This window comes from Halictus rubicundus, chromosome 11 (assembly GCF_050948215.1).
Source record: "Halictus rubicundus isolate RS-2024b chromosome 11, iyHalRubi1_principal, whole genome shotgun sequence".
Classification (NCBI taxonomy): domain Eukaryota; kingdom Metazoa; phylum Arthropoda; class Insecta; order Hymenoptera; family Halictidae; genus Halictus; species Halictus rubicundus.
The window spans coordinates 3,458,608-3,469,300 of NC_135159.1; the positions used below are offsets into that span (position 1 = coordinate 3,458,608).

The 10,693-nt window shown below is 39.6% G+C and overlaps 1 protein-coding gene across 2 annotated transcripts; it reads left to right on the forward strand.

The window, feature by feature from the left end:
* The first annotated feature begins 4,330 nt into the window (after positions 1 to 4,330).
* Positions 4,331 to 8,579, forward strand: LOC143358656 (dnaJ homolog subfamily C member 11). 2 transcript variants are annotated; one of them, XM_076795956.1, is made up of 8 exons: positions 4,331 to 4,530; positions 5,007 to 5,136; positions 5,206 to 5,449; positions 5,537 to 5,707; positions 5,936 to 6,064; positions 6,264 to 6,825; positions 6,889 to 7,018; positions 7,098 to 8,579. In XM_076795956.1, exons 1-8 carry the CDS (start codon positions 4,459 to 4,461, stop codon positions 7,118 to 7,120), a joined length of 1,461 nt encoding a protein of 486 aa, XP_076652071.1. In that variant the 5' UTR covers positions 4,331 to 4,458; the 3' UTR covers positions 7,121 to 8,579. The 2 variants fall into 2 exon arrangements, with proteins under 2 accessions (XP_076652071.1, XP_076652070.1); XM_076795955.1 differs by having other exon boundaries at positions 4,339 to 4,530; positions 5,537 to 5,850; positions 5,936 to 6,143; positions 7,098 to 8,574.
* The last annotated feature ends 2,114 nt before the right edge of the window (positions 8,580 to 10,693 follow it).

Genomic DNA, 10,693 nt, shown 5'->3' on the forward strand with positions numbered 1-10,693 from the left:
CGTCTGTCCACAGGTCGACCGATTCTCCTGCGCTGCCCCTGTAACGCGCAACCGTCACTTTTAATCGACGCGCACGTGTCCATCCGGATCAATACTGCGGGGCAGCCCCCATCGAGAACGGGACGACCGTGATGAAACGTTCAACTGCAAGCTTCATTAGCTCTCGAAAGCTTCTGCGATTCAAACACCTTTTTCTATTCAATTGAAACGAAGGTTTTCCCCGTTCATCCGTCGGATCGGTCCGCTCGATATTTCTCATAGCAAAAGCTTCGCGAAAGCTTTGGAATGTCGTGCTGGTTTGTTGTTTTTTTTTTTTTTTCTCGTCGTTTTAACGCGGAATTTGGTTTTTCAGGATCGACGAGGGCGTACTCGACTAATTGATCCATCGCATGTATTCGCGTCCGAGTAGGGAATAGCAGAGGGAGAGACGTGTTCCGCATGGTGGAGAGTAGAGGGGAAGGAAATGTAGACGCCATGCTTTGGGCGGAGACTGCGGAACATTAAGCTCGTCGATTGGACGAAGGACCGACCTGGTGCATCGACTTGCATACCCTCCGCGCGCCGGCTCAGTCGACGCTTCCTTCCCGAGTCCTTGCTCGCTGGGAACTGTTGCCCTGGGAACGCGACGTCCTCCGTTCACCGCTGGAACCTTGCACAATATCTGGAAAATCTATGCTTTCGATATTATTAGCCTGTAACTTCGTCCTATTGCCGTTCGGTTCGCACAAAAAACAATTTTAATACCGTGAACTTTCAATTGCAGGTCAACAACTGCACTCCGGTTTGTCGCTTTCTGCGAGGAAACACTGGAAACGATGCCCGCGACATGCCTGGGGCTTATGAATTGTTTGGGACTCGTATGAATGATTGCATTACCCAGAAGACAATTGTGGAGCACAGGAAGAAATCGTAGAACTTTAGAAACATTGTAGGGCCTGGGAAAACATTGCGGAATCTAGGGAAAAAATTGCGAGGCCTAGGAAAATGTTGTAAGACCCAGGAAAATAATTCTGGGACCTCGAGAAAGACTGTAGGGCCTACGGTAAAAGTTATGCGAGTTGTAGGACACACGAAACAAATAGCATGTCCTAGGAAAAGGTTATAGGACCCAGGAAAAAAATTGTGGAACTCAGTGAAAGGTCGTAGAAGTCAGGAAAAAATTGTAGAGCGTAGGAAGTATAGTGGGACTCGCGAGAAAATTGTAGTTCGGCTTTAAGCACCGTAACCGGAACCGAGATCCCGAGACAAATAAACAGTGCTCGGCACTCGAGCCATTGATCGTGAGCAATATAAATACTTCCTATGCGATATAGGAGCAATTCAAAGAAATGGTCCGCGATACGTGTCGACGATTACGTAACACGAGGCTACGTGATTTAGGCAGGATACTGATATCAGACATATCAAACGCCGTGGTATGGCTTGCGTTTCTTAAGGCTCCTTCGCTCAGGTTCTCGTTCTCGGTCGTCGCGTGAAAGCCCGCGATCACACGGATAACCGTTTCGAAATAGTTTTAAAACGTTTCTTTTTTTTTTTTTCTTTCGTGGGAAGATTTTTGCTGGGCCCCACCATTTTTTCTTAGATATCATAATTTTATTCTAGGTTTCACGACCTTTTCCGCGGATAGATGTACGGGGAGATTTTTTGAATGTTTTTGTTTACTAGGTAAATGTCCAGGAACAGTCGAGTGTCCGGTAATAAGACGATGAAACGATTAAATTGCCGTTTGAAATTCGCAACGCGGCCGGATATTTTTCAACGGGTGATAACGGATCGTTGATCGAAAGCAAGCGGACTCGCGGCCCTGGATGTTGTCACTGTAACAGTGTATTGTTAGGCCGGCACAATGAGCGTGTTTAACAATACCGCGAGCCGATTCAGTCGATTGTTTCTTCGCCTGTTAACATTATCGTTGCCATTAGCGGTCGCATGCGCGGCTCGTTCGCTGTTAAAACACCGTGCGCTTTGCTTCTTCGATTGTTATCGTTCGCGTGATAACACCGGAACAGATGTATTATACTTATTAACGCGTGTACGTGTTCGATCACTCGCCGTCGATCGCGAATAAAAATCGTTCCAGAGACGAATCTCAAAATTTCCCGCGCAGTTTTATGCACACGTGAAAACGATAAATCAGCGTGACCCTAAAGGGCAATCGAAACAAAATACTCGGGGGAGGGGGGGACTGTGAAGGAGAAAAAAATTACGAGCCGACGAACGAGCTCCGAGAAAGAGAAAAAAGAAGGGGACCATTGTTGTTTTGATTAGGGAATGTCAAAGCAAAACGGGCCTCCGGTTAGGGGCACTGAGGTGCTCTTTCTTTCGTGGCACACCTCGGCTAAAGCCCCCCGGGTTTTATGGGCTTTTTATAGTGGTCGGTTTGTTGCGGTCAACCGAGACAGAGCCAGCTAACACACGGTCACGTTCCCTGACAAGGCATTGCGAGCTATGTGTCGTACTGCGACTAATAAAACAGAACAAATAAATCCGTATTTCTCAAGAATATTGTACGCGAATCGATACACTGGTACGAGTCCGATAGTATCTTTAACACTATTCCTACCAACACTTCAGGTATTCCTACCGCGACCGGTCTTTAGCACAACTTATATTTTTTAATATAAAATGAAGATAATAGCCAATTTGACAGTATAAAAATATAGTTTCTTTTATTTAGGAGTATATAATGTACATTTTATTCGTTTTCACCGCATAATATTTCGTTTACTATACCCTGTTGGGCCTGATGTTCCCCTAAAAATATTATGAATAGGTGCTCTTCCAGGATTAGACCCTTCTTTTACTTCTTGCCAAACAGTTCCGTCTACAGCAGTTTCGATTACCTCTTCCTCATTCTCACTATCCGTACTAACTAAAAATCTCCTTCTCTTTCGTCCTCTACGTACGTTCGAAACATTCTCTTCGTCCTCATCGGTGTTCGAGTCGGTCTCAAATAGATCATACTTTTCCGCATTGTCGTTTTCAATATGAAAAATTTCCTGATCACCTTCGGAACGCAACTTCATCAATATTATTTATTTTCTCTAATAATAAATTTACACTCTTCGAACGTCTTGACATTTTGGGAATGAATATTCGAGGGATAAAATAAAAACTAAAATATAAAAATGTAAATCAAGATGGATAAAAAAATGAGCAAAAGATAAAATGTGAAACTTACTACGAAGTACTGTTGGTTTGTTCACTTTTTTGAAAATGACACTTATAACACGTAATACAATATAAAATAAAAGTGGAATAATAATAGAATAAAAGTACAAAATAGTAAAAGACTGCCGAATATGCTCCTTGTAACTTTCACGTTTTGAGGCTCTCTGTTCAGGTCACAAGACTTTACTGATTTGAATTCGTGAGAAGAGAACTGCAAACAGTTTGAAGTGCCGTAAAGAAGTCCCTGGAAGGCACTTTTCGGCTAAAATCATGCCACAACTGCATTACCTTTCGTTTGTAACGACTTTATAGTTTCGGAATTGAGTCTTTGAAAGAATACTATTACAAAAAGATATAAATCGTTCTGCCGGTCAAATGACCGGTCATGATAGGTAAGACAGACTACAAATTTTTCTCAGAAAATAAACGATAAAAAAAGAAGTGAATATTGAAATTGTATTATACGCATATTTTAGGAAAAGTCGTGAAGTTTAAAGGCGATTCAATTACGTTGTATTTATAACGGTCGCGGTAGGAATAGTGTGAAACCATTAGTATCATCTAAAAATGTTCTGTTACCTTTATCGATTTTTATTTAAATCTTGTATTTCTTTTTTATTTGAATTTCAATGTTTACCTCCGCGCAACATTCTCGCGCATATTTGCGGGCAATTTTCTTCCGCAGGTCTGCGCGCAATTTTTTCACGCATGTCCCTTGCGCAGTTTTCTGTTTTCGTATCGTTGCGTATTCAAAAATGTATTCCTGGTTCTGTCTTCTGCTGACTTAACCGCAGCGTAACCACATCGGCATCTTTGTTTAATAATCGGTTCAGTGATCGGTTGCTGATGAGCTGTGAAAGTTAAAGGAATTGTTAGCGTCGTTGCAGCGATAAATTCTGGTGTATTTGGTTTGACAGTAAGTACTAGAGAACCGGCATGAACGGTGACATATTCTGGCATGACGGTTCTCGGCGTGTTTAACGTAAAATACATTACAAATGTGTGATTGTTGAAGTGTCAAATTGAAAAATATTATCTCCTTGCGACGCCAAGTGAAATTGAAAAGTTGCGAGCGCCAATAATGCAGACGATAACCACCGTCGATAACTGCCGTCGAGGCCGGAGATTTGGATAACGGTGCGCTATCTAACGATAATCAGCGATACTAAAGGATGCCGGTTCTCGACCGAGTCTTTCGTAACCTATGGAAGCAGGAGACCAAGTCAAGGAAAATATTGGTTCTCGTGTTCGGAGCGAATCGCTGACCAACCAATTTCGATAATTGACATGGATGACAATAATGATCAAGACAACCCGATCGAGGACGACTACTACACGTTCCTAAATATTCCCAGAGATGTGAGTGACCCTGACAAATTGATTTCTTTCAGGAATTTCTTGTTTCTTTCCGGTCGGGTGTAGAGATCAATCTGCAGCCCTCCACGTGATATGTCCCGTCCTAGGGACTGATGTAATCGAGCCCTTTGCCATCGTTTTCGAAATCGTCGAGTGTCCCGCATACCTCTTACTCGTTTCGACACGTTTCGCGAAAAATTCTTTGCCCAAAACGGTTTTTGAAAGCGACAAACCTTTGTTAGAAGTTTGCCAATCGCGGCGACCTTATTTGCTTGTTTTAATCTGCCGTTTTAATCGCAGATCTTCTAACATGTAAGTATTCGCTCCTGTTCTTTAAGCCGGTAATTTGCTTGTTTTCATAAATAAAACGCTGCGAGCCATACAGAAAAATAAACAGCAGTAGATACAATCGTCTTTATATTGTATTTTTATGTGATAAATGTTTTACGTTGATCATTACAATACACTATTGCTTTCAGGCAACCCCCGAAGAAATTAGCAATGCCTATCGAAGACAGAGCAGGCTTTATCACCCGGACAAGCATACAGATCCTACGCTCAAGAAAGAGGCGGAGGTTCTATTTAATCGTACAAAAATGGCGTATAAAGGTTTGTCCAAGACACGATACACTCATTCTGATGTTTAATTACATGCAAATGAAATTTCTTTTATGCAAGTTTTAAGTGATCCGCATCGAAGAGCTATCTACGATTCTGTGGGTGTTCGAGGGTTGGAAACAGAAGGATGGGAGATTGTACAGCGCACCAAGACTCCGGAAGAGATCAGAGAAGAGTACGAACGTTTAGCGAGAGAAAGAGAGGAGAGGAGGCTACAGCAGCACACAAATCCTAAAGGCAGCATTACAGTAAACATCAACGCCACTGATCTTTTTAACAAATACGATGAAGATTACGAGGAGAGGTAATACATAGTTTTACAAAACGCCGTATGATGGGTTTACTCGATTATAATTACTCAAACAATTCTAAATCGTTTCTTAAAATGCAGCAAGGGTATACTTTCGTGCCTGGAAGTCAGTGGAATGTCGTTTACACAGTCCATCGAAGCGCCTCTAACATTAAGAGACACAGTAACCATGTACGGTCAACTAAGTACGCAAAATGGGACAGGTACTGGTTCTATAAACGTCTCTACCAGACGATTGGTATCGTCGAAAGGGTGGGTAGAATTGGACGTGGGTGCCGGGAACGGACCCACGGTGTCTTTGAAAGGCTTTCGTACATTAACAAGAAAATTATTCTGTGATGGCGCAACCATATTGCAATTTACGGCACGAGGAATTAGACCCGGCCTTGTAGGAAGTACGTTTTCTTGGTAAAATGAGAGCGAGAGAAGAATCACAAAGAGAAAATTAGGTGTACTCACTATAATATAATATTGTTGCAGCCCTTGCAATGCAACTGGACAAGCACACAGTAGGCTATCTCACGTACAGAGCGGGAATACAAAACAATATGAGCACGATGATCGTGAGGGACACGTCCAGATCTTATACCGCGTTGACGATTCACTTAGGTATTCTACAGACGTTTGTAAGTCTTAATTATACCTATAAAATGGAGGAGAAGCAACTGTTACTACGTGGAAGTCTAAAGTTAGTAGCCTCCAAAGAGAACATTGTTAAATAACGCTTATACTTGTATTATGTATTATGTTTATTTGTCGGTTCGCCGTTTTTAGTTGGTTTAACGTGTCGACATTTCACGATCCCCAGGGCTGGTACTTTTGGAGTGTTACTGGAATATGGAGCGGAGAAGAAAGTTTCGCGGCACAGTAGACTCTCGGCAGCGGTGCGAGTCGGCGTGCCGACAGGCGTCGCTTTGAGAATAAAATTGAGGCGTGCCTCGCAGTCGTACACCTTTTCGATGCAGCTAAGCGACGACATACTTCCCGCACCTGTGTTCTACGCGACCGTGGTGCCCATAGTGACCTGGACCGTTGTAAAAAAGATTGTCATCGATCCAGTGGTGAAAGAACGGGAGGAACGCGAGAAAGAAAAACAGAAGGAGATGAATAAGTCGAGGATGGCGGAGAAGCAGAAAGAAGCGAAGATCGCTACCGAATTGATGAAGGCCACCGTCAGCAGGATAAGGGCGGAGGAGGAATCGAAGAGGGGACTGATCATCGTCAAAGCTTTGTACGGCCGGTTCGTGTATCCCCAACGAAGTACATCCCCCCCGGAAGAACATTTGCATAGGGATGAGGTCATAGACGTGACCATCCCGTTGCAGTGTTTAGTGAAGAATTCGAAGTTGGTCCTCCATAATGCGTCGAAGGTACAGATTTTGTAATTTTTATAATTCTGTCTCGCTATGTTAACCCGATGTGTTATTCGACAGAGTCAACTGCCTGGGTTTTATGATCCATGCGTCGGAGAAGAGAAGCAATTGTTGGTGCAGTATCTGTTTCGCACTCATACGCACGAATGCATTATCAAGGACAACGCGCCACTCAGAATACCTCTACCATGTACGAATTTCGGAATTTCATTTTTCGAACCCGTATGGAATTCTACTGTAATAATAATTTTGAACGTCTCTATTTTTAGCACACAAAGTAAACACCACATGACGCACGTGACATCAGAAGAAAGCAAAGTGAACGTCATCGCGAGACACGCAATGATAGATTATACTGCTCTTCACTGCTGAGGTTTTTTTCTAAAAATCATTCTTAGATTAAAATAATGAAAATAACGTATCGAAGAAATTGAGTGTTCATGGATCATTTGTATTTAATACGATAAGTTTGTTGTTCCCAGAATAATCGTTCTTTTCTATAATAATTGTTTCAATTTCTATAATGCCAGAATATATTGATTAAGAGGACAGATTTGTTGTCCTCGAGAAAAATGCATGCGAAGCATACGACAAATAATAGCAAGTCTAGTAACTATAGTTGCTCGGAAGCAACTTCCCGGGAATTCCTAATGTAAACTGTATAGTGTTTTATCAAATGTTAACACGTCAAGTTTTTGCACAAAGTTTACAACAAAATTATTTCTAAAGTACTCTCAATACTGCCGATAGATCTGTGTAATCTTAATCTTGACGGTCACACTGAATCATTCTGCAACAAGGTAGAGATCGGGAAGTCAGGTAAAAATTGCAATTAAAAGAAAAAGAAAGAAATGTTGTTAGGTGCGAGCAGTTAATAGAAGTATTTTGCATATTATAATGTATCGAAGAAGCAGCTACTTCGAACGATTCACCGATTGTTAATAGATTCGTTTAATGTTATAGGTATTTCGTATCGTAATATATTTTCCCCGTACCGTTGCGAGACTCAAAGGGGAACTAGAATGCGAAGCTACAGAAGAAATACTGTACTTTATTAGTATACATTTCTTCCAACAAGAGTAACATGTATATGCATAGAATTCTTTTCGTAAACCTTTTCGGAACTGTTCATGTGTTCATTTACCGAAAATACGAACCAGCTGTATGGCGAAATTCCAAGTAACGCGATGTTACATTTTAATGCTAAATTATACAAATTTGTCTCATATTTACGCTTCCAACTGTGTTGTCTATCTGTTCGCATACTTTAGCTCGATGAGAACATAAATGTAGCGTGAATCCTAGTTCGAAAATGTATAATTGAATTGAACAGATTTATTCATTATAAACGTTATGTTGTATTTCTGTACATATCGTTGTTACACAATTAAGACAGACTCGTCATAAGTTACGTCAGATAAAAATCTTAGCAAATCTATTTGTTCGCTTATCCCATTAATTTGTTTTATATGCGTCCAGGAAGTCTGGTTTTGATTTGAATGCACCCAAGTCTGGAAAGATCCTGAAGAGCCCCACTCCTGAAACTCAAGTTACAGTTGAGAACGCACATTTCAAAGTAGAATACATACATATATTTTGATTGAAATATTAATACTTCTGGACTAAGCATAAATAAATAAAGCTAGTCCGTTTCACATTGGTAGAGAAACGAGTCCAGGCTGTTTTACAAAATTACAAGGACCGAGAAGCAATTGCTTGAATTGCGCGGGGCGCTACTGTGCTGCCACCGTACCTAACGATCGAGAAGCGCAACCCATCCCCCCCCCCCCTTAGGAGGTGTCAACTTAGGGATATAAATATGTTAGTACTTTTATGTAGAGCACGACAAATTACATCGATTGGTGCAGTCAAAAATGTAGGTTTCCATTTTTAAAAAAGTGCGGTTGCATTTTTCTGATGCACCGATGCACAAAAGTGCATAAAATTAGTTGCGTATTATGCACCGTCTGATGCCATTCAACTTTTTCCTATAACATTTTCCTCTATTCCCAACCGTTTAGGAGGTAAGCCTGTTCCAGTTGCGTGGGACACCCTGTATATACAATGTGGGGCAATAACTACATATGTCCAGTTTGAATATTGCCGTTATTTGTAATATTATGAAAAAATGTTATATAGAAAACTTACAAACATTTTCTGCGTGAGTGGAGGTATAGAGGAGATTTCAAGGTCAACTCTATTTTTTTTAATGGAATGTTATGTTTTTTTATCACGATGTGATAGCCAGTGTTGAGACGAATTCAGCGAGTTATCATTGAAGGTCATGCAAGGTCAAATATGGTAGTAAAATAAACTTTATTACCTTACAGGAGATGCTCGAATTGGTGACCGTTTGCGTCAATGCAAAGTTGCAATCTTCGTATCCCTGCATCACGTGCATGTCTTATCGTTTCTGAACTTATTCTAGCACGAGTGATCCAAAAGTAGCAGTTTAATTAAATTAGTCAGTTTAGTTAAACTAGTCTAATTTTTAGCCTGGATCAGAATCTGCATCATCTTTTTATCTTGGATCAGAACCTGCATCATCTTTTAGGGTGGATCATTTTTTGACACAGATCCTATATAGGATCTACGCTACTTCAGTAGCACCCACGCTGGCATTATTTGGAATCCGCTGTGTAAGTCCGCTGCGAAGATGAGTTAACGACTGGGGTATGCAGGCAAATGAATATGACACATCTTTAATCCTTAATAATGATAATATATGTTTTACTAGCATATCTTCTAAATAAAAACAATACAATAACTCGATTTCATTCATCATATTCATTTGTGTACATATCACCAAACGTTAGCTTACTTTCCGGCTTGATTGTATGCTCTGCATTTATTGCGATACGAGTGAAGAGCTTACAGTGCCAAATGTTTAGTTGCTAATTTGTTGGATAACGTGAGCTATATCCTCTGTTTGTAGATGTAACTTCAATGTGGCAAATAATATTTCTAAGGCATAACAACGTTAAACTTGCATTTACATATCTATTTGATGCATTTTGATTTCTTGTACAGATTTCTTTTATGTAAGCATTTTTTTATATGATAATATTTTCTTAACAACTATTACCATGCCGCATGGCTTAAGTCAAAGAATTATCTTCAGTATTATATACAGTGTAGAATATTTTATAGATATTGTTCTATAATTTTTATATTGTAAGTAAAATTAGTTTACTCTTATATGCAAAAAGAAGTGTTAATACAGTTCACAAATACTTTAACAAAGAACTGGTTTACGAATACAGACTATTTAGATTGCAAATTAAATATTACCAACGTATTAAATGTACTGAATGAATGAACTTATTGTGAATTATATGTATATTATGAACTCAAAAGTATTACCCGATGGAGTGGTTTATTTAAACCCATTCTATATATATATATAGAAATGAAAATGGGTATTACTCGATGGAGTGGTTTATTTAAACCCATTCTATATATATATAGAAATGAAAATGGGTATTACCCGATGGAGTGGTTTATTTAAACCCATTCTATATATATATAGAAATGAAAATGGGTTTAAATAAACCACTCCATCGGGTAATACTTTTGAGTTCATAAACTATGAGATGCATGTATAATATATATCTCTAATTACATTTAGAAGAAACTAACTGAATATAATATCATACATGGTTTCTTTTCAAGGTACTAAAACAAGACTGACAGATTTTTATCGTTTTCATCTATAGACGCAGCGAGATATGCGAGAAATTTAACAAAGTATATATTTCGTTGAATTTTTTATAATTCGATATAATTATATATAATTATACATTTGATTATAATTTGATTATAATTTGATATGATTTCCTTACAATTTAACAATGTATCGTTAGTG

Bases quoted from the DNA above. Each gene is read 5' to 3' on its own strand.
- LOC143358656 (XM_076795955.1), top strand. From the start codon at position 4,459: ATGGATGACAATAATGATCAAGACAACCCGATCGAGGACGACTACTAC. The intron at 4,531-5,006 runs GTGAGTGACCCT...TATTGCTTTCAG, and splicing joins TCCTAAATATTCCCAGAGAT to GCAACCCCCGAAGAAATTAG. The intron at 6,144-6,263 runs GTTAGTAGCCTC...CACGATCCCCAG, and splicing joins TTACTACGTGGAAGTCTAAA to GGCTGGTACTTTTGGAGTGT.